This window comes from Oncorhynchus kisutch, linkage group LG6 (genome assembly GCF_002021735.2).
Source record: "Oncorhynchus kisutch isolate 150728-3 linkage group LG6, Okis_V2, whole genome shotgun sequence".
In the NCBI taxonomy this organism is placed as follows: domain Eukaryota; kingdom Metazoa; phylum Chordata; class Actinopteri; order Salmoniformes; family Salmonidae; genus Oncorhynchus; species Oncorhynchus kisutch.
This window is the reverse complement of record NC_034179.2, coordinates 38,175,729-38,199,995: the sequence shown is the minus strand read 5'-3', so window position 1 is coordinate 38,199,995 and position 24,267 is coordinate 38,175,729. Positions and strand designations below refer to the sequence as shown.

Sequence of the window (24,267 nt, the reverse complement as noted above, 5' to 3'; positions counted from 1 at the left end):
TCTACAAGCCAGAACGTTGGATAAAATTATATTTTAACGTACTTTACTGGTTGTCTGTGCGGTTGGTCCTTTTGGCCTGTAGAAATGTGCGATCCTGATATATTACAGTTGTAGCATTTATTACAATGGTCATAAACTGCACAGCACAAAGAAAGAAGAAATAAGAGAACATTTGAATTATTGTGAGTGCAGCAGAACGCTTTTTGGGATTCTGAGTTTACAGCCGTGCCATTGCAAGAAATCCTGTCAAAAGATGTTTTGCCCTCACAGGCCCCTGAGTCTGTAGGGATGTTACTTGAATTGGAATATGACTGAAGAAGTGGGATGTTTTATGTGTCTGGTTTTTATTTTGTATGATGTCGGTTTTTTCTACATTGGATATTTTTGCTATAGTTTACTAAGCGTACGGTAGGTGGCGGCATGCACCTCTATTAGCTAGTTTGCAGACCGCCATAATACCATAGAAGAAGACTAAACTACTCAACATGGAGACAGCAGTTGATAAACTGGAGGCGATGGTAAGCTTTTACAACCACTTTAATTTCTAAACCAGCGAAAGTAAACCTATGCTCCTAGTCTTTAGATACGAGGCGGCTTTTCTGTGGTCAATTAGCTATTTGAGGAAATGCGTCAAAAATAGGAATGCAACGTTAGCAAAGTGAGAGGAGCTAAATAAAAAAAATCTGCCATTTTCGTAGGAAAAAAATATTTCCAGGAAAATAACCACGAAAGCATACCATTGTAGCTAAGTGTTTTCTGCAATGAAAACCAAAACCTAAATTTGTTTCGCTTGTGTCACGTTGCTCATGTTCAGTGTTTATTTGGGTAGTTAGCTATCTCGATGGCTTGTTTGCCACACGTTTCACAATGAGTACGACAGACTGCGCCTGCAAAGAGGACATAAATTTGACGATGTCCCCGCGCTCGCTCTTCGTCTTACGTGGTCGTTCATGTTGTACGTGGTCGTTCATGTTTAAAAGCTACATTTCACGCAATCAATTGAAAGTTGTACACATTCGTTGTTAGCCAATCGACAGATAAAGGAGAGAGTTTGCAATGTCTGATCAAAGATAACATTTGTGGGTGTTCCAATCACGGCCCTTATCAAACGTACACTATGCAACTGTTACAAACTAGCCAGATTGGGCACCCCACGTTATTTCAACGTGGACATTTGGGTAGTATATGGTTGAGACATTGAACAATGAGATTTCAATCTTTTATTCACTCACTCAAAGTCAGCCAGAAGATGTTGAATCTCAATGTGGTATCACTTAGTCTGATTTAATCAGGCTGTAATACACAGTAAATTGGTATATAGGTCCTGAGACATTTATGTCGAGTATTAGGTAAATGTTCCATACAAGCCAGAATGTTTTAATACAATTACATTTAAACTTGCTCTACCGGTTGTCTGTGCAGTTTGTCCTTCTGCTGCTAGAAAATTGAGATAATGTTATTTGTGCTGAGCGATTTATCCAAAATGTTTTATTTTTGGTTCAATTATTTGCATTTTTTTTCTGTGAGCTCAATGCACACATTGAACAGTTTCTCTATAGATAAATATGATCTAGCCTGAACTGTGCAATGTAGTAGAAAGTTGTAGTTTCCAACAGGCCAATATTCTACATAGTTTAGTGCAACAAAATGTGGTAATTAACTATAATAGCTAGGTTTCCATCCAATTGGCTACAGATCTTCATGCAAGTATTCTTAAGTCTGCATGAAGAAAATATGCATGTTTTCCCTCCAGTGGTGTGTTTCCACCAAACTGACTTGTTGCAGAGAACTCAGTGCATGACACAACTTACATTTCGTGTGCACTTTCATGTACCGAATAAAAATTGGTTTCTGTCGCATTTTCAACTCTACCAGTAGTTTTGTCAGAAACTGTTGAATAGCAAAGGTGCCTACTCTGGTCTTGGCACATGTGCTCTAGTCAACAGCTCACAGATACAGAGCGAGAGCATCAATCATGTATTTATTATCGATCCCCAATTGCCAACAGCTACTCTTCCTGGGGACCGGCAAAATGAAGGCAGTTATACAATTTTAAAAACATTACAGAATTCACAACACACTTTGTGCCCTCAGGCCCATACCCCACTACCACATATCTACAATGCCAAATCCATATGTACGTGTGTGTATATTATCATGTGTGTGTTTATGCATGTGTCTGTGCCTATGTTTGTGTTACTTCACAGTCCACGCCATTCCGTAAGGTGTATACTTTTACCTGCTTTTTGAATCTGATTCTACTGCTTGCATCAGTTACCTGATGTGGAATAGAGTTCCATGTAGTCATGGCTCTGGTACTTTGTGCCTCCCATAGTCTGTTCCGTATTTGGGGACTGTGAAGAGACCTCTGGTGGCATGTCTTGTGGGGTATGCATGGGTGTTCTGTCACCAGAATAAGACCTTTGATAATTATTGGAAAGGAGCATCAACTTCATAGTGTGCACTTTCATCACCCTGTGAAGTTTGTCATAACTTATTTAATCTGTAGCCTAATAAACTGCATAGTTTCCTGAGTTGTATTTGGAGGACCAGTCACTATATCATCGCATGTCTCCAGGTTTGTGTCGATATTATGGTTATTATATCAGTATTTGCATATAAAGGCAACTGCCATTCCTCGCATAATAGATTTTACCGAAACCAAGATCCCACCATGTCCAATGAACAAATGATCTGTTGGCATTTATAAAATTGTACCGAAACTTCCGGTTTCCATCACATCTGTTGTGATAATAAAATATAAAAAATACGGTATGACTTTACTGTCGATGGAAACATGGTTACTGACCAAAATCCCTTGCACATCTACTTGTTCGGTCTGTTTATTTTATGCCTGCTATGGAAGAGAAGAATGCGTGATCAGGAGGGAATATAGAGAGCACCTATTGCTTCGCCGGGTATCTACCTGAAAATACACAATCAAAGTGAATGATAGTTAGTATTCAGAAGTCGTAAAAGTTTACCTGATTTACTTTGAAGAACTACAAAATAGAGATGAGAAGGTGACATGAAATGAAATAATAAAGCCATCAAGTAAAACAAATGTAATATAAACAACTGAAATATTTTATTAAAGTATTGTGAATAAAATATGGTTAATAAGTGATAAGCCTTCCTGGGCAGTCACTACCATCATGGGAATTATTAATTGCTTTATTCTGTTACAGCATTCAACCAAAAGAATGGAAATCGAAAACCGTGATTTTTTTAAAGACTCAAACCAAACCTACTTCAAAAATAACTAATCGCTCAGCACTAAGTGTTATTAACCTGACTTTCAGTACACTTGTCTGTATATCGGTTTGTACATCCAGGTTTTTATTTTCAATACTGATGCAATTCGCACAGTGTCAAACACTTGCACAGTATGGCCTGGCCTAAATGAACCACAGACCAAATGGCAAACACTTCCAGCTGATTGCGAGGAAATGTGCTTCGGGAGACTACTTTTGGTTACATTCGACTATGTTTACATATTGTGCATCACGTGCAAAGAGTCGAGATTGATAATAAACGTCAGAACCGATATTATGCCTCAGGAAGTGGGTGAACAACACTTTCCTGTGACCCTATCTACACCTACCACCAAAAGGACCAACAGCATGTACAACAGGTAAAGTAACCTCAAATGTTATTTTATTCAACATTCTGGCTTATAGAGACTATTAGTGGTGTCAAGATTCGACTCCGAAGATTCAGTATTTTTGGAACGAAAGATACTGATTGTATACGTAGGCTACTCCCGAGAACACAATCTTGTGGGTTAGCAAGAGAGAGGGGAGGGGCACAGCCCCTAGGTAGGTAGGCAAGTCAGCCACCATGCACACAGTCAGAACTGTGCATCGGTAATCAAAAGCTGTATTTTGCAATTTCTTGCCTTGCAATGTCTCGCAAGTTCACTAAAGTAAGTAGGGGCTATCTATGATTAGGTTACCATAAACTATTTTACATGCAACAGACTGAAGACTGAACACACACACCGGCATCTTTTATAGCGAAGAGATAGATCAGGCGACCCAGTGAGGAAGAGAGGAGGGGCAAGGCAGACAGTTGGAACTGTGCACATAGGCTAGGCCTATATATTTGATGATTTGTATCTCGCAATGCCTCGTAAAATCACCACAAGTATATTAAAGTATAGATTAGGCTATCAATGAGTATGGCTAAACTACTCTACACTGTGCCAGTGAATTGAAAATGAACAAACGTGTCAATTTAATTAGGCCTAAATATGCAATAAAAATAATTGTACTTATAGCTTATTTAGTGAAACCCTGGCTGTTTTTTTTGTCCTAGGCAATAGATAGCAACGCAGGGCATCCCCAATTTCCCCACTGAGCCCTATCTTATTTACATAAGTATTCAGACCCTTTGCTAGGATACTTGAAATTGAGCTCAAGTCCATCCTGTTTCCATTGATCGTCCTCTAGATGCATCTACAACTTGTTTGGAGTCCACTTATGGTAAATTCAATTGATTGGACATGATTTGGAAAGGCACAACCCTGTCTATACAAGGTCTCACAGTTGACAGTGCATGTCAGAGCAAAAACCAAGCCATATGAGGTCAAAGGAATTGTCCGGAAAGCTCAGAGACAGGAATGTGTCGAGGTACAGATCTGGGGAAGGGTACCATTCTGGTCCTGAAGAACACAGTGGCCTCCATCATTCTTACATGGAAAGGTCTGGAATCACCAAGACTCTTCCTAGATCTGGCCACCCAGCCAAACAGCAATTGGGGGAGAATGTGACCAAGAACCCAATGGTCACTCTGAGAGGGCTCCAGAGTTCCTTTGTGGAGATGGTTCTTCTTCTGGAATGTTCTCCCATGTCTGCAGTGCTCCACAAATCAGGCCTTTGTGGCCAGACAGAAGCCACTCCACAGTAAAAGCACATGACAGCCCGCCAAAAGGCACCTAAAGACTCTCAGACCACGAGAAATAAGGTTCTCTGGTCTGATGAAACCAAGATTGAACTCTTTCGCCTGAATGCCAAGCGTCACGTCTGGATGAAACATGGCACTATCCCTACGGTGAAGCATGGTGGTGGCAGCATCATGCTGTGGGGATGTTTTTCAGCGGCAGGGACTGGGAGACTAGTCCGGATCAAGGGAAAGATGAACGGAGCAGAGTACAGAGAGACACTTGATGAAAACCTGGTCAGGACCTCAGACTGGGGCAAAGGTTCACCTTCTAACAGGAGAATGACCCTACACACACAGCCAAGACAATGCAGGAGTGGTTTTGGGATCGAACATCTCTGGAGAGTACTGAAAATAGCTGTGCAGCAATGCTCCCATCCAACCTGACAGTGCTTGAGAGGATCTGCAGAGAAGAATGAGAGAAATTCCCCAAATGCAGGTGTGCCAAGCTTGTGGCGTATTTAGTATCTGAATACTGAATAGTGTCTAAATACTTATGTAAATGTGATATTACATTTTTATTTTTTATAAATTAGCACAAAAACAATGTTTGATCCAATTTAGAAAATGTCTGTTACGTTGCAATGGGGAAAAAGTCAAGTGGCCTGAATGTCCATGGTATCTCATCCAGACAAGTAAACTAAAGATATTGAGCGATAGCCTCACTCTGGTCCAAAATATGGTAAAAGAAAACCGATTTTTTTATTTTTTATTTGTAATAATGACAATTACAACAATACTGAATGAACACTTATTTTAAAATCAATTTAGCCTCAAATAATGAAACATGTTAAATTTGGTTTAAATAATGCAAAAACAAAGTCTTGGAGAAGAAAGTAAAAGTGCAATATGTGCAATAAGTTCCTTGCTCAGAACATGGGAATTAATTGATAACTTTTTTCTAAACCAAATGTATTTCCGCGTAAGATTCCACGTCACAATATGTTGACAACCAGTTTGTGCCCAGTGGGTAGTAACTAGACTATTCAAATATGATGCATTCACTATCTATTCAGCTCCCCAAAGTCATGTAGCTTCACTTGCTTGTTTCTCTCTGCTGTCGATCACTGCATTTCAAAACTGGTTTTACTTGAGGTTTAGATCATTTGATTCACCCATTCATATTTTTTCTTGATCTGGCTCCAATCCAATTAAAGTTTCTGTCATGTAGTTAATTATTTCTCTAGTTTGACAGGAGGTTGGATGTCTCCAATTTTATTTCAGGACTGATAACACAGGATAAGAGGAATCCATTATGTTGTGTCTGTCTGTCCAGTGCCCCTTTTATATTGTCCTACTGGTGACCCTGTAATGAAAGCAGTGCAATGTTAAAAGGGCATTGGCCAGGGATTATTCCCAAGGAGGTTTTGTAAGGTGTAGGTGTGAACCTTTGCTCAACAAAGCTGTTTGCAGGTGCTCTGACTTCATTGCACTACTGTATTGGACATCTAGCAGTGCAATAGTATTGTCAAAGCATCTGAAAGCAGCAAAGACCACTTTTGGAAGCCGCAAAAACTGTAGGACAAAGTGGCGAAAGCTGCCACTCTCCTCACCAAAGGGGGGGGATTCAGACCGGCGTTACTCGCTTAAATGGAACTTTATTCCCTTTTCTCTGTGCAAAGTATTCTGACCTTGAACTTAAGCATGGGACAACTCATGTGTCAGCCAGTTATTCATTTGGGGTGGAGATCACAGAAACACCATATTCTGATCTTGTCTTAATTCCACGTCCTTAACACGCAAGGAAACCATGAATAAGGTCGATCAACCTGTCAGTTCCATTTGAAAAAACAGCTTTGCTGTTATGTCTATTGGGGAAATAATAATCTCTGCACTGTAATTTATAAATTGATAAGAGCTATTGATGAGACCTAGGTAATCCGTTTACAAAAACAATTGGCACAGGAGGGTAGTTTTTTTTTTCTTCCTGATTTACATTTGCCATTTTGCAGGTTTTACTATTATGTCTTCCATATAGCCAAATCTTTTCATCCACTTGTATGCGCCTCCATTATCGAGGTGGTTTGGTACTTCCCTTGTGCACTACGCTTTTCTGAGCGCTTACTATACCACGGGTCAATGTAGTCTACCAGTAGACTGTCTAGCCTGCCCTCTATCCATAGTGGTAGGTGGATTGTTTGTCCAGATCTGCAATAGGTTAACTAGTGGTCATACCACAAACAAAATCATACAAATCTGTAAGAGTTTTCAATATACAGTGCATTTGGAAAGTATTCAGACCCCTTGACATTTTCCACATTTTGTTACTTTACTGTTGCAGTTCTAAAATCTATTACATAGGTCCCCCCCCCCCCCCCCCAATCTACATACAATACCCCATAATGACAAAGCAAAAACAGTTTTTTTTTGATTTTTTGGTAAAAAAACAAACTGAAATATCAAATTTACATAAGTATTCAGACTCGTAACTCAGTACTATAAAGCACCTTTGGCAGCGATTACAGCCTAGAGTGTTCTTGGGTATGACGCTACAAGCACACCTGTATTTGGTGAGTTTCTCCCATTCTTCTCTGCAGATACTCTCAATCTCTGTCAGGTTATATGGGGAGCATCGCTGCATAGCTCATTTCAGTTCTTCAGATGTGTTCATGTCCGGACTCTGGCTGGGTCTCTCAAGGACATTCAGAGACTTGTCCCGAAGCCACTCCTGCATTGTCTTTGCTGTGTGCTTAGGGGAGTTATCCTGCTGGAAGGTGAACCTTCACCCCAGTCTGAGGTGCTGAGCGCACTGGAGCAGGTTTTCATCAAGGATCTCTCTGTACTTTCGTCTCCCTGCCGCTGCTACCACCCTGCTTCACCGTAGGGATGGTGCCACGTTTCCTCCAGACATGAGGCTTGTTATTCAGGCGAAAGAGTTCAGTCTTGGTTTCATTAGACCAGAGAATCTTGTTTCTCATGGTCTGAGAGTCCTTTAGGTGCCTTTTTTGCAAACTCAATGGAAACAGGATGCACTTGAGCTCAATTTAGAGTCTCATAGCAAAGGGTCTGAATACTTATGTAAATACGTTATTTCTGTTTTTATACATTTGCAAACATTTCGAAACTTGTTTTTGCGTTGCCATTTTGGGGTATTGTGTGTCAATTGTGGAGGATTTTTATTTAATCAATTTTAGAATAATGTGAAAAAGGGGAAGGGTTCTGAATACTTTCCGAATGCACTGTATATCCATCCACAAGATGGAGGAGCAGCGGAGAGGCCAGGTGCGTCATTGCACATGAAAGAACAGTGAAGACAGGTTGTTTAAAAAGCTCCCCTATTGCTCTTTCGGGACAATACAATTATACTAATTAGACTAGCCTACAACACCAAAATCCAATGACAAATTGCATTATTATTTTCAAGTGAGTACAATTCTCTAGCCTGTAAACTGCAGTGAAAATGTCATTTGAATAATTACCAAAAGCCCTGTTATTTGAATGTTTCATTCCATTTGGATCAGTTGTGAGTCTACTCTCGACAGATTATAGAAAGTTACAGTAGCAGGACAGTCTGGCTGTATTTTTACTTGTGATACTGATGCGCTGTCTGTTGTGATCATCCTTCTCCAAAGTTGTCCTGTGGCCTATGCTCCCAGCAAGCCCAGTTATTCAGGAAAGCTTAATACTCGTTCTTCCTCCTTTCTGATCCGAGAGGCTATTCCTTGACCTAGAACCTAATGCTTCAATATAGCCTACATATTTGTTATTTAACTTTTAGAATATATTACCTTTTTGTGTGAGGCATAAACATAACTAGTCATAATGTTTTAATATGATTAGCCTATAGGCTGCTTCAAAAGTATCCTATCTGCTCACGCTCATCCATTCCACTCGATTATAATTCCAGCATACAAACTGAGCAACGGCCGTCCTATTAATGGAGAGCGACATCTGTTACTAAACATAAAGGTTTAATGACATTCTGAGATTGTCAAATCAAGCCTTTAATACTGAGTAGGGAGTATTTTCTGTTTGTCGAGATTTGACATACTCTACTTGATTGTGGTGTTGAAAATGCAAACCATGATGATAAGTCGGTAATCGGTATGCAGTTATGCGTTGCTTATTGGGTGTGTGTGGTGCGTTGGAACAGAAACCTGTTAGTGGAGAATTTGTTGCATATATTTGACATAATTATATGGGAGACCAGATGCTGCTGGAAAGGCATTCTTCCCTCTGGTCTAAGTAGATCCCAGGGCAGTGAAGGGGACCATTGCTCTGCGTAGGGTGCTGTTTTTCTGATGAGATGTTAAACGGGTGTCCTCACTAAATATCACATAGGGGTGTTAACCCCGGTGTCACGGCTAAATTTCCAACCTGGCCTATTCCATCATGGCCACCTAATCATCCCCCTCATTCCTAATTGGCATATATCACTCCTCTCAACTTTGTGTGGTGAGCATTCTGCCACAAAATAGGTTGCTGTGCATAACCCAGGTGGTGGATGAGGTGAGTTTCCCCCTTACCGCCCAGACTTTTTAATTATTATTATTATTTTTTAAACGATTTCTATCATATTGTATTAAATATGAGCCACTATCTGTAGCCACTGTCAGTAATAACCACATACAGTACTTAATAACTGGCACTTTAGTGCAGTGATTTTTAGTTTCCTTAAATTTATAGCCTAAATGTATCATTCCATTACATCGTTAGTTTACCTTTCTTTCCTCTGTCACGTTCGTGTGGTTGTTTTTGAAGGTTGCGAGTAATAGTGGATCATATAAGCCTAAAGTATTACATGTAGCCTATTTGAAATATTTTTATTTTGCATTAGGATTCCCAATTAACTGCAGCCGAGGCAGCGGCTACTCTTCTTGGGGTCCAAACAGGAAACAACATAACAAATAAAATACATAATATGCATAAATTATACATAGCACTACAGATGTGGCCAACATTTTTGAGAATGACACAAATATGAATTTTCACAAAGTCTGCTGCCTCAGTTTGTGTGATGGCAATTTGCATATACTCCAGAATGTTATGAAGAGTGATCAGATGAATTGCAATTAATTGCAAAGTCCCTCTTTGCCATGCAAATGAACTGAATCCCCAATAAAACATTTCCACTGCATTTCAGCTCTGTCACAGAAGGACCAGCTGGCATCATGTCAGTGATTCTCTCGTTAACACAGATGTGAGTGTTGACAAGGACAAAGCTGGAGGTCACTCTGTCATGCTGATTGAGTTTGAATAACAGACTGGAAGCTTCAAAAGGAGGCTGGTGCTTGGAATCATTGTTCTTCCTCTGTCAACCATGGTTACCTGCAAGGAAACATGTGCCGTCATCATTGCTTTGAACAAAAATGGCTTTACAGGAAAGGATATTCCTGCCAGTAAGATTGCACCTAAATCAACCATTTATCGGATCATCAAGAACTTCAAGGAGAGCAGTTACCAGTACAGAGCTTGCTCAGGAATGGCAGCAGGCAAGTGTTAGTGCATCTGCACAGTGAGGCAAAGACTTCTGGAGGATGGCCTGGTGTCAAGAAGGGCAGCAAAGAAGCCACTTCTCTCCAGGAAAAACATCAGGGACAGACTGATATTCTGCAAAAGGTACAGGGCATCACCACCCTGGATGGTTCCGACCTAGAATATGTGGACGTCTATAAGTACCTAGGTGTCTGGCTAGACTGCAAACTCTCCTTCCAGACTCATATCAAACATCTCCAATCGAAAATCAAATCAAGAGTCGGCTTTCTATTCCGCAACAAAGCCTCCTTCACTCAAGCCGCCAAGCTTACCCTAGTAAAACTGACTATCCTACCGATCCTCGACTTCGGCGATGTCATCTACAAAATGGCTTCCAACACTCTACTCAGCAAACTGGATGCAGTCTATCACAGTGCCATCCGTTTTGTCACTAAAGCACCTTATACCACCCACCACTGCGACTTGTATGCTCTAGTCGGCTGGCCCTCGCTACATATTCGTCGCCAGACCCACTGGCTCCAGGTCATCTACAAGTCTATGCTAGGTAAAGCTCCGCCTTATCTCAGCTCACTGGTCACGATGGCAACACCCATCCGTAGCACGCGCTCCAGCAGGTGTATCTCACTGATCATCCCTAAAGCCAACACCTCATTTGGCCGCCTTTCGTTCCAGTACTCTGCTGCCTGTGACTGGAACGAATTGCAAAAATCGCTGAAGTTGGAGACTTTTATCTCCCTCACCAACTTCAAACATCAGCTATCTGAGCAGCTAACCGATCGCTGCAGCTGTACATAGTCTATTGGTAAATAGCCCACCCTTTTCACCTACCTCATCCCCATACTGTTTTTATTTATTTACTTTTCTGCTCTTCTGCACACCAATATCTCTACCTGTACATGACCATCTGATCATTTATCACTCCAGTGTTAATCTGCAAAATTGTAATTATTTGCCTACCTCCTCATGCCTTTTGCACACATTGTATATAGACCCCCCCCCCTTTGTTTTCTACTGTGTTATTGACTTGTTAATTGTTTACTCCATGTGTAACTCTTTGTTGTATGCTCACACTGCTATGCTTTATCTTGGCCAGGTCGCAGTTGCAAATGAGAACTTGTTCTCAACTAGCCTACCTGGTTAAATAAAGGTTAAATAAAAATAAACAGGGATTGGACTGGGGCGAATTCATTTTCTCTGATGAATCCTCTTTCTGATTGTTTGGTGCATCTGGAAAAAAGCTTGTCCGGAGAAGACCAGGTGAGCGCTACCATCAGTCCTGTGTCATGCCAACAGTAAAGCATCCTGAGACCATTCATGTGTGGGGTTGCTTCTCAGCCAAGGGAGTGGGCGCACTCACAATTTTGCCTAGGAACACAGGCATGAATAAATAATGGTACCAACACATCCTCCAAGAGCAACTTCTCCCAACCATCCAGGAACGGTTTGGTGACGAACAATGCCTTTTCCAGCATGATGGAGCACATTTCCTTAAGGCAAAAGTGATAACTAAGTGGCTCGGGGAACAAAACATCGGTATTTCGGGTCCATGGCCAGGAAACTCCCCAGACCTTAATCCCGTTGAGAACTTGTGGTGTCTTGTGTGATACTGATGAGTGTCGACTGCTTGAACAGACAGTTCGGTACCCTCAACACCTCGCACAAAGATCAATAGTGACAGTCAATCTCTCCTCAACTTTGAGCCAGGAGAGATTGACATACCCCTTCCGTGTACATCTAAGTGCAATATGTGCTGCTTTGTTTCGGACCAACTACAATTTGCCTATGTCCTTCCTTGCTGCACCTGACCACACAACTGGACAGTAGGACCTGTACGACCAACTAGGGCCTGTACGACCTGTAGCTGAAATATCAAGAAAGCAGAGCAACACGTTATCATGGATAGACCTCTTCCCATTTTAGTAACCATTGAGTCTATATGTTTTGACCATGATTGTGTGCTATCTAGGGTGGCACCCAGCAGTTTAGTCTCTTCAACTTGCTCAATTCAAGAATAGATCCAGATGAGGTTTAGGGTTAAGCGAGGGATTTGTCCTAAAAATTATGCTTTTTAGTTTTTAGCACCAGCTTATTGCTAGTTACCGATTTATAAAACTGACTGGAGATCTATTGAGTGTCAGTTACTTATTTTACTGTTGCAGCTGACGTGTATACTGTGAAGTTGTCAGCGTACATAGACACAGGCTTTATTCAAGGTCAGTGGAAGGTTATTAGTAAACACAGAAAACAATAATGGTCCAAGCCAGCTGCCCTGTGGCACACCACACTGCACCGAATTTTCATTAGAGGGGGTTCAATTAAAGAAAACCCTCTGTTCGATTGAATAGGTAACTGTCCATCCATGATAAAGCAGAGGATGTTAATCCATAACACCTATGTTTTCAGCAATATGTTATGCTCCACTGAAATCTAACATAACAGCTCCCACAATCTCAGTAATTTACCATCCAGGTTGTCAGTTCCAGGTGGTTTGTCCTTTTTATCGATGGCAATATTTTTTTCAACTATTCCACACTAGCTTTGCGGAATTTATTGCTACTGTCTTTCATCATTTGACCCGTTATGCATGAAGATGAAGGCTCAGCGTCCAAAATTTTTGCTAATCTAACCCCAAGCGTGTATTGAGGCTCCGGTGCGTCAATCTATGTAACATAATACAAAGAATTCCCATCAAAATCTCTCCGTTTAAGCTTGAGATACAGTTGAAGTCGGAAGTTTACATACACTTAGGTTGGCGTCATTAACTCGTTTTTCAACCACTCCACACATTTCTAGTTAACAAACTATAGTTTTGGCAAGTCGGTTAGGACATCTAATTTTCCCAACAATTGTTTACAGACAGATTATTTCACTTATAATTCACTGTATCACAATTCCAGTGGGTCAGTTTACATACACTAAATTGACTGTGCCTTTTTAAACAGCTTGGAAAATTCCAGACATCATTTGAGTCAATTGGAGGTGTACCTGTACCTGTGGATGTATTTCAAGGCCTACCTTCAAACTCAGTGCATATTTGCTTGACATCATGGAGAAATGAAAAGAAATCAGCCAAGACCTCAGAAAAACACGTGTAGACCTCCACAAGTCTGGTTCATCCTTGGGAGAAATTTCCAAACACCTGAAGGTACCATGTTCATCTGTACAAACAATAGTACGCAAGTATAAACACCATGGGACCACGCAGCCATCATACCGCTCAAGAAGGAGACCCGTTCTGTCTCCAAGAGACACTTTGGTTCGAAAAGTGTAAATGAATCCCAGAACAACAGCAAAGGACCTTGTGAAGATGCTGGAGGAAACGGGTACAAAAGTATCTATATCCACAGTTAAACAAGTCCTATATCGACAACTTGAAAGGCCGCTCAGCAAGGAAGAAGCCACTGCTCCAAAACCGCCATAAAAAAGCCAGACTATGGTTTGCATCTGCACATGGGGACAAAGATAGTACTTTTTTGAGAAATGTCCTCTGGTCTGATGAAACAAAAATAGAACTGTTTGGCCATTGTTATGTTTGGAGGAAAAAGGGGGAGGCTTGCAAGCCGAAGAACACCATCCCACGGGGGAGGGGGGGGGGGGCATCATCATGTTTTGGGGGTGCTTTGCTGCAGGAGGGACTGGTGCACTTCACAAAATAGATGGCATCATGAGGCAAGTAAATTATGTAAATATATTGAAGAAACATCTCAAGGCATCAGTTAAAAGTTAAAGTTAAAGCTTGGTCACAAATGGGTCTTCCAAATGGACAATGACTTCAAGCATACTTCCAAAGTTGTGGCAAAATCTATTAAAGACAACAAAGTCAAGGTATTGGAGTGGCCATCACAAAGCCCTGACCTCAATATTATAGAAAATCCGTCGAACTGAAAAAGCGTGTGTGAGCAAGGAGGCCTACAAACCTGACTCAGTTACACCAGCTCTGTCAGGATGAATGGGCCAAAATTAATCTATTGTGGGAAGCTTGTGGAAAGTTACCGAAAACATTTGACCCAAATTAAATATTTTAAAGGCAATTCTACCAAATACTAATTGAGTGTATGAAAACTTCTGACCCACTGGGATTGTGATGAAATAAATAAATAAAAGCTGAAATATATTTTTCTCTATTATTCTGAGATTTCACATTCTTAAAATAAAGTGGCGATACTAACTGGCCTAAGACAGGGATTTTTTACTAGGCTTAAATTTCAGGAATTGTGAACCTGACTTTAAATGTATTTGGCTAAGGTGTATGTAAAGTTCCGACTTCAACTGTACATACACACACACACTGCATTCATAAGTATTCATATCCCTTTTCCCCACTTTTTTTAATGTTGTAACCTTATTCTAAAATAGATTTTTTTTCCATCAGTCTACATACAATACCACAATGACAAAGTAAAAGCAGGTTTTTAGAAATGTTTGCACATTTTTATTTACGTAAGTATTCAGACCCTTTGCTATATGACTCAATTGAGAACCGGTGCATCCTATTACCATGATCATCCTCAGTGTTTCTACAACTTGACTAGGGTCCAGCTGTGGTAAATTCAATGGATTGGACATGATTTGGAAAGGCACATACCTGTCAATATAAGATCCCACAGTTGACACTGCATGCCAGAGCAAAAACCAAGCCATGAGGTTGAAGGAATTGTCTGTAGAGCTCCGAGACAGGATTTTGTGGAGGCACAGATCTGGGGAAGGGTTCCCAAAAAATGTCTGCATCATTAAAGAACACAGTGGCCTCCATCATTCTTAACTGGAAGAAGTTTGGAATTACCAAGACGCTTCCTAGAGCTGGCCGCACTGCCAAACTGAGCAATTAGGGGGAGAAGGGCCTTGGTCAGGGAGGTGACCAAGATCCCTATGGTCACTCTGACAGAGTTCCTCTGTGGAGATCGGAGAACCTTCCAGAAGGACCGCTATGTCAGCAGCACAGCCTTGTTAACTAGTAAAGAGTAGCCTACAGCACAGCCCACAGTAAAAGGACCTAAAGGACTTTCAGACCATGATAAACAATATTCTCAGGTCTGATGAAACCAAGATTGAACTTTTTAGCCTGAATGCCAAGCATCACATCTGTAGGAAACATGGCAGCATCATGCTGCGGGGATGTTTTTCAGCGGCAGGGACTGGGAGACTAGTCAGGATTGAGGGGAAAGATGAATGGCCAAAGTACAGAGATCCTTGTAGAAAACCTGCTCCAGGGCGTTCAGGACTTCAGACTGGGGCGAAGGTTCACCTTCCAACAGGACAATGACCCTAAGCACACGGACAAGGCAGGATTTGCTTCAGGACTTCGTGTTTTTAATTTAAATAACACCTTTTCAAACATTTTTAAAAACCTGTTTTTGATTTGTCATTATGAGGTAATGTGTGTAGGTTGAGGAAATATATATTTTCAATTTTAGAAAAAGTCTAACTTTACAACGTGGAAAAAGTCAAGGGGCCTGAATACTTTTGAATGCACTGTACCTCTCTGTTGAGATCTCATACATTATCAAGTCTTTCCCACATTATCCAGATACTGACTGTTGGGACTTGGTGGTCTATAGCAACTTCACACAAGAATAGGCTATATGGAACATAGACCATACATTGCTGTTCAAACCTGGAGCCTAGTGCATGGTTCACAACAACTGAATTGTTTTCATCAGTTCCATGAGGATTAGGGTAGATTTAAAGGACTATTGTTCAATCCCCTATTGTATACTTTTCCTCCCTGTTCAAATATTTCATGAATTGAACAATTGATTATGGTACCATTTCAGGATGAATCAAACCACTGTATTTATGATTCACAATACATTTTGTGCGTAAATGCTTTCCAACCCTGTTTGTTTGATTCATTAACACTTTCCTAACCCTAAATAGTTTAAAAGATATGAGTATTTTTAGATCTACCAATTAGAGCTGAAAAGGAGACTGTAATTAGATGGCTTTCTTTCATTGATCCCTATTCTGAGCTCTTTCTCAATGTATATTCTAGTGAATCTGTCGTGAAAATTCAAATTAAAGGTACATTGTATTTGAATGGATGGCTTTAGATAAATGTCCTGAAAACCCCTTTGAATGGAAACTTAACAAAGAAATCTGTGGGCTAGCAAGTGGGAGAGTTTTCAGCGGTTGAATAAAATTTTAATCAGTGGGGTCCACACTTGCAAAGCCCATTGCGCACCTGCATAAGGTAAGTCTGAATACCGACTACTGAAGCGCTTAAATCAAAACAAATAGGGCAAAGACCAAATAGCCCTGCAAAGCCCATTGCACCTCAAGGAATGGATGTGTTTATAATTAGGAATTAGAACTCTGGAATAGGCATAGGTGCGATTTGGGGGGGGGGGGGGGGGGGGGTTGTTATTTCATTAAAATCTGCAGTGAAGATCAATGGTCTTATTAATTCAGGCAGAGTCCAACTGAGCAATAATCTTACTCTGCAGGAGAGGGAATGACGGGAAATCTATCATAGCAAGTCGAACTTTTGTGCCCACCAGTCAGCTTCCATTTCTCATCAGGAGGAGGATCTACCTAAACTACCAAAAATGGACAGTTATTTGTATTTAAATGTTCTCTCTTTCATACCTTGTGAATATGTTTTGTGTTACGTGCCTATTGAACTCAACCCTGATTATTTTTTTCCCCACTCCATTTTGACTAAACATTTGATTGATCCCAAGTCCTGAAACCCTATCAGTATTTTCTCTGCTGTCCACTTTGAGTAGTGAAATGTTGCTTTTAGGGTTTCAGTGTTTTGGTTAAAGCCTCACAGAAGGCACTATGAGTCTCTCAACAATTTCATCATGCACCTTTCGGGAGGCAACAGTTTTGTGGCCGAAGTCTTCGACAGATGTGATTGATTATTTCACTCATTTTTTTTACCATATCATATGGAGACAGAAACATAAACCTTTTACCTAAACATAAGTAGACATAGTTGCAAATTATTCAATCCTTCCAATTGAAATAAAGCTATTTATTTACGAATTGAACTTTAATTAAATGAGTTGACTCTTCACATGGGATGATTTCACTGAACAACAAAATAAAGGGAATATTGAATGATCCCCAATGATCCATTGCATTTCCCACAACATTTTCAACATACAGTGGGGCAAAAAAGTATGTAGTCAGCCACCAATTGTGCAAGTTCTCCCACTTAAAAAGATGAGAGGCCTGTATTTTCATCATAGGTACACTTCAACTATGACAGACAAAATGAGAAAAAAAATCCAGAAAATCACATTGTAGGATTTTTAAGTAATTCATTTGCAAATTATGGTGGGAAATAAGTATTTGGTCACCTACAAACAAACAAACAAACAAACAAACAAGCAAGCAAGCAAGATTTCTGGCTCTCACAGACCTGTAACTTCTTCTTTAAGAGGCTCCTCTGTCCTCCACTCGTTACCTGTATTAATGGCACCTGTTTGAACTTGTTATCAGTATAAAAGACACCTGTCCACAACCTCAAACAGGCACACTCCAAACTCTACTATGGCCAAGACCAAAGAGCTGTCAAAGGACACCAGAAACACAATTGTAGACCTGCACCAGGCTGGGAAGACAATCTGCAATAGGTAAGCAGCTTGGTTTGAAGAAATCAACTGTGGGAGCAATTATTAGGAAATGGAAGACATACAAGACCACTGATAATCTCCCTCGATCTGGGGCTCCACGCATGATCTCACCCCGTGGGGTCAAAATGATCACAAGAGCGGTGAGCAAAAATCCCAGAACCACACGGGGGGACCTAGTGAATGACCTGCAGAGAGCTGGGACCAAAGTAACAAAGCCTACCATCAGTAACACACTACGCCGCCAGGGACTCAAATCCTGCAGTGCCAGACGTGTCCCCCTGCGTAAGCCAGTACATGTCCAGGCCCGTCTAGAGAGCATTTGGATGATCCAGAAGAAGATTGGGAGAATGTCAACTCGTCGTGTTTGGAGGACAAAGAATACTGAGTTGCATCCAAAGAACACCATGGCTTTTGGGCCAAAAATATTATGAAAAGCCGATTTTTAAATAAAAATTACCGGGAGAAAGGAAAATGCATTGCAAAATAATGCTTTTTAATTGATGGAAATACCAAACGATGGAAATGGATTTGACTGTCATGCTTATCGGTCTATAGGTTCAATTGCATAATTTTGTGTCATTTAAATTGGCCTGTGTGTGTGTATCTGTTAGTCATCATTTATCTTATTTATCCAACAACTATCCTACGCGCACAGCATACAGAGCCTATTTTGAGCGGGATTTCTCCTGCTGCTCCACAGGTTTATTGTTGCTGGAGTAAAACATGCTTTATAAACATACACCAAGTCCCTTTTCACCCTTTAATGACCAACATATAAACTCAGCAAAAAAAGAAACGTACTCTCACCGTTACGACACTTTGCAACCATAGTTCATAGTATTGACAGATCTGCACATGCAATGATTTTCCATGTGTAATAATGATTGTGTAAGGCTTGTAGTACACTAAACCAACTGTCCTTTCAGTTCCAGAAGGCAGAGGCTGACATGGAGTACATGGAGAAGCGGCTACGGCTGGATTTCCTGACTAATGTTCCAGAGAACAGTGCAGCAGAGGTGAATACACCACAGTACTGAGTTACAAACATGTCTGTTGGTCTGTTCTGAGGACAAGTCACCCAACCCCTTTCCACTCTATCCACAAAAGGCAATGCTACAGTGTATATAATATATCTCTGAACTTCTGCCATGCAGAGAGTGTAGCCAACATTCTGTTAAATCAATATGACGCATGTTCTCGTGACCACAGGAAAATCCTGTGAAGCTGCTGGAGAACCTGTCAGCCATCAAGACGAGGCATGCGGCCCTGTGCACACAAGTGCAGGAGATCGCAGCCGAGCAGAAGCAATCAATGGACTCCATACGAGTGCACCTCGACACCACTGTGCAGCTGGTGCAACAGTTACAGCAGGCTGCTGACATTGAGGTAGACTATTCCCTCTACGTACATCCGACAATGTCAACCAACTCTTTTCAATGTTAAAGGGTGGTTTAAATCATGTGCAATTCAGAATTAATATTTGCACTTGTACTTTTTTGTAGCTTCCAACACTGACTGAGACGGAGCAGGAGTCTGCAGAGTTCCTTGGTTTATCAGTCAATCAAAACACAGCAGAGGTAAGTCCATTTGCTGGAGCTAAGGTGTCATTGCGTACAGGAGCAGAGTGTGCGGAGGAACGATATTTCACAGACGTCATTCTGTGTAACACTGACATTGTATGGGCACTACTTTTGATTGTCCAATTTTACGGCCCATGCTATTCAGAGAAATATATAGCTTTTCTGCTCAGGATTTCTCAACTCTTTCCTTCAGTGAAATGTTATGGTCGTCTTGTAATATCCCAGTATTACAATATATTGTAATATAACTGTAATATGCCAATGTTTGTCTGTTAACAGGTACCGATGTCTATGGAGCTTCAAGCCCAAGAGCTGCCTCGGTGTAAGTAATGGTTAACCCCAAGTCTCCCCTCTGCATATGTCTTAGACACAACAAACCCCTATTGAAGTCATTTGTAACCAACATATTATGTACATAACTAAATAGGAAATGTTCAATTTGGAGAATTTATATTGATACTATAACAGCCAACAATGACACAACATCCCTCCTCAAGGAATCCATGTGAAACCCAAAAAAGGGGCTCCGTACTCTACAGACAGGAATATGGCGACTGAAGCGAACGTGAGTGTGTTCTGTCCACAGCCTCGAGGGAGGGCGAGTTTGAGGAGCTGAGTGAAGCCACACTGGAGGCAGTGCCGTGCAGCATGCGTGCCAACGTCAAGCTGGCCAACCTCAATGCCTTCTACAAGCAGCTGCACGAGTACTTCTCCTTCAGAAAAAACAGGTCAGACGAGTCATGTTCGTGCTGAGATGCATATACCTTTACACAGAAACCCCCAGTTGTCAAGGCAATGTCCGAATTGTTTTAAATCTGAACAGTTAACTGCTGGACCAGAGTCATGTGAATGTTTAGTAAGTTGTATGCATTTTGTGGATGTTCTTGCAAGTTTGCCACTCTTTCTCCAGTGGTGCCCTCAGTTTGCAGAAGATGAAGCAGATGAACATGAAGGTTAACGACGCCATGCTGAAGACGTTGCAGCACCTCTCTCTCATTGAGCTAGACAAGAAAGGGCATGTTCGTCTGCTAATGTGAGACTGAGGAACCTGCATAGCCGAGAGGCTAAAATATAAGACCCCACCGCACTATGTGATTAAAAGTGACTGATTCTGCCCATCTCTCCTTGTCCATTTGCTAGGCATATTAGCCTCATTGAAGGGTTTTCAGTTGAATCCTCATGCCTGATTTTTAATTTGCTAGATATTTTTCTTAAATGACACCCCAGAATCTTCTTTCAAAAGGATTTGACATCAGAAGCAAGAATTCCAGATGGGATCAAGTCATCACATGTTTCTAGGGTGCTATAAGTAGAAGGCTGTTGGGCCATATTGTAAATTAAGGTGCACTATTTTTGTAAAGAGTTTAATGTTGGATAAGTATGTAGTGTTTTCTGGCTAATGTATCAGCCAAATACATTTCACCTGTAAATATGTGATGAACGATTTAATGCCACTGACTTTCCAACTGTACTGTACGTCGAGTGTCAATGAATTTTATGAGCATTCATTAACTTGAAATATTCCCTCTGCCCAGGTATACACCCAATCAAAAATAAATTTAACAAGGCGTGCAAACATGTATTAGCATCTCAATGTACCGTTTAAAGTCTCTTTCTCCCAAGTATGTAAAACAATTACTTAAAATTAACAGGAACTTTTAAATGAATCCATAAAAGTTTAAAAATGCAGATGCAAACAAACCATTACATTGGTTGATTTAAATTTGCTTTTGTGTTGATAAAATCTGATCAATGGGTAATGCACTAGTGCAGAGTGAAATTACAATACAAACACATGAATATATTAACAGTAGGGATGGTAAATGAATTAACAGTTATCAGAATTGCAGAACCAAAGAATACATGTATTGTCATGCCACATGTTTAAGTGCTTAAAAAATGCAATAGTTTTTACCACCAAAAGGATCCATTTTCAAACAGGTGAGTGAATTGTAGTGGAGAATGTTAGAACATAATCAACAGAATGGTCAAATTGTAGTACAGTGCATTTGGAAAGTATTCAAAACCCCTTCCTTTTTTCCACATTTTGTTAAGTTACAGCCTTGTTCGAGGATGGATTATATTAATTGTTTCCCTCACCAATGTACACACAATACCCCCATGTTGTTAGAGCAAAAACCAAGCCATGAGGTAGAGGGAATCGTCCGTAGATACATGATTGTGTCGAGGTACAGATCTGGGGAAGGGTACCAGTGGCCTCCATTCTTAAATGGAACAAGTTTGGAACCAAGACTCCCCTTAGAGCTGGCCACCCAGCCAAACTGAGTAGTCGGGGAAGAAGAGAGACCTGGAAATAGCTGTGCAGCTGCGCTCCCCATCCAACCTAACAGAGCTTGAGAGGATCTGCAGACAAGAATGGGAGAAACTCTCCAAATACAGGCCTGCGAAGCTTGTAGCCAAGCTCATATCAAAGAAGTCTCAAGGCTGTAATCACTGCCAAAGGTGTTTCAATAAAGTACTCACTAAAGTGTCTCACTACTTATGAAAATCATATTCATAAGTATTCATATTCAAAAAAATAAATATTACATTTGCAAACATTTCTGAACCTTTGTTTGCTTTGTCATTATGGTGTATTGTGTGTAGATTAATGGGGGGGAAACTAGTTAAATTTAGAATGAGACTAACGTAACCAAATGTGGAAAAAATGAAGGGATCTGAATACATAACGAATGCACTGTGTGTGATAGTAGAATAGTGGCCCGAGGGAACACATTTAATGTGTTGTGAAAAGTGTTATTTTAAATTGTAAACTCGGCAAAAAGAGAAACGTCATCTCACTGTCAACTGAAGTTTATTTATCTCACTGTCAACTGCGTTTATTTTCAGCAAGCTTAACATGTTGAATCTTATGTTCATACAAATATGTACACAACTGAGACATAAACTGAACAAGTTCCACAGACATGTGACTAACATAAATGGAATAATGTGTCCCTGAACAAAGGGGGGTCAAAAGTAACAGTCAATATCTGGTGTGGCTACCAGCTGCATTAAGAACTGTAGTGCATCTCCTCATGGACTGCACCAGATTTGCCAGTTCTTGCTGTGAGATGTCACCCCTGCGTGGAATGGCCCTAGCCCCACCCTCCGATCCAACAGGTCCCAGACGTGCTCAATGGGATTGAGATCCGGGCTCTTCGCTGGCTATAGCAGAACACTGACATTCCTGTCTTGCGGGAAATCACGCACAGAACGAGCAGTATGTCAGGTGGCATTGTCATGCTGGAGGGTCATGTCAGGATGAGCCTGCAGGAAGGGTACCACATGAGGGAGGAGGAGGTTTTGCATTGCTCAGTCCGATGATGCTGTGACACTGCCCCAGACCATGACGGACCCTCCACTTCCAAATCGATTCCTCTCCAGAGTACAGGCCTCGCTCATTCCTTTGACAATAAACGCAAATCTTACCATCACCCCTGGTGAGACAAAACTGTGACTCGTCAGTGAAGCACTTTTTTACCAGTCCTGTGGGTTTGTGCCCATAGGCGACGTTGCTGCCGGTGATGTCTGGTGAGGACCTGCCTTACAACAGGCCTACAAGCCCTCACTATAGCCTCTCTCAGCCTATTGCGGACAGTCTGAGCACTGATGGAGGGATTGTGCGTTCCTGGTGTAACTCGGGCTGTTGTTGCAATCCTGTACCTGTACCGATCCTGTGAAGGTGTTATACGTGGTCTGCCACGGCGAGGACGATCAGCTGTCTGTCCTGTCTCCCTGTAGCGCTGTCTTAGGCATCTCACAGTACAGACATTGCTATTTATTGCCCTGTCCACATCTGCAGTCCTCATGCCTCAGTGCAGCATGCCTAATTCACATTCACACAGATGAGCAGGGACCCTGGGCATCTTTCTGTTGTTGTTCAGAGTCAGTAGAAAGGCCTCTTTAGTGTCCTAGGTTTTCATAACTGTTACCTTAATTGCCTACCGTCTGTAAGCCTTTAGTGTCTTAACGACCGTTCCACATGTGCATTTTCATTCATTGTTTATGGTTCATTGAACAAGCTTGGGAAAAGGTGTTTAAACTCTTTACAATGACGATCTGTGAAGTTATTTGGATTTTTACGAATTATATTTGAAAGACAGGGTCCTGAAAAAGGGATGTTTCTTTTTTTTTGCTGAGGTTATAAAACTGCCTTAATGTTTCTGGAACACAGGAAGAGTAGCTGCAGCCTTGGCAGTCTCCTTGGTTGAAACACTAACTTCCGAGTTCCAAACTGCCTCTGGAAGCAACGTCAGCACATTAACTGTTTTTCGGGAGCTTTATGAATTTGCTTTTCGCCGCCGAGCAGCCGCACACAAGCCTTAGATCACCATGCACAATGCCAAGCATTGGCTGGAGTGGTGTAAAGCTCGCTGCCATTGGACTCTGAAACAGTGGAAACGTGTTCTCTGGAGTGATGAATCACGCTTCACCATCTTGCAGTTGGACGGACGAATCTGTGTTTTATTGCCCATGATTTTGGAATGAGATGTTCGATGAGCAGGTGTCCATATACTTTTTATCATGTTGTGTAATTATGTGGTGTACAGAGGTAGTTATTCAAAAATCATGTTAAACACTTATTCCACAGTGAGTCCATGCAACTTATGTGACATATGTAACATATTTACACTTGCCATAACAAAGGGGTTGAACACTTATTGACTGAAGACATTTCAGCTTTTCATTTTTTCATTTGTAAAAATGTCAAATTTGACATTATGGGG

The 24,267-nt window shown here is 41.1% G+C and overlaps 1 protein-coding gene across 1 annotated transcript; it reads left to right on the top strand.

The window, feature by feature from the left end:
• The first annotated feature begins 412 nt into the window (after positions 1-412).
• Positions 413-21,117, top strand: ska2 (spindle and kinetochore associated complex subunit 2). Its single transcript, XM_020485582.2, has 7 exons — positions 413-518; positions 18,884-18,973; positions 19,167-19,343; positions 19,460-19,534; positions 19,817-19,859; positions 20,124-20,265; positions 20,448-21,117. The coding sequence occupies exons 1-7, from the start codon at positions 486-488 to the stop codon at positions 20,572-20,574; spliced, it is 687 nt and encodes a 228-aa protein (XP_020341171.1). The 5' UTR covers positions 413-485; the 3' UTR covers positions 20,575-21,117.
• The last annotated feature ends 3,150 nt before the right edge of the window (positions 21,118-24,267 follow it).

Bases quoted from the DNA above. Each gene is read 5' to 3' on its own strand.
- ska2 (XM_020485582.2), top strand. From the start codon at position 486: ATGGAGACAGCAGTTGATAAACTGGAGGCGATG. The intron at 519-18,883 runs GTAAGCTTTTAC...CTGTCCTTTCAG, and splicing joins TTGATAAACTGGAGGCGATG to TTCCAGAAGGCAGAGGCTGA. The intron at 20,266-20,447 runs GTCAGACGAGTC...CTCTTTCTCCAG, and splicing joins TTCTCCTTCAGAAAAAACAG to TGGTGCCCTCAGTTTGCAGA.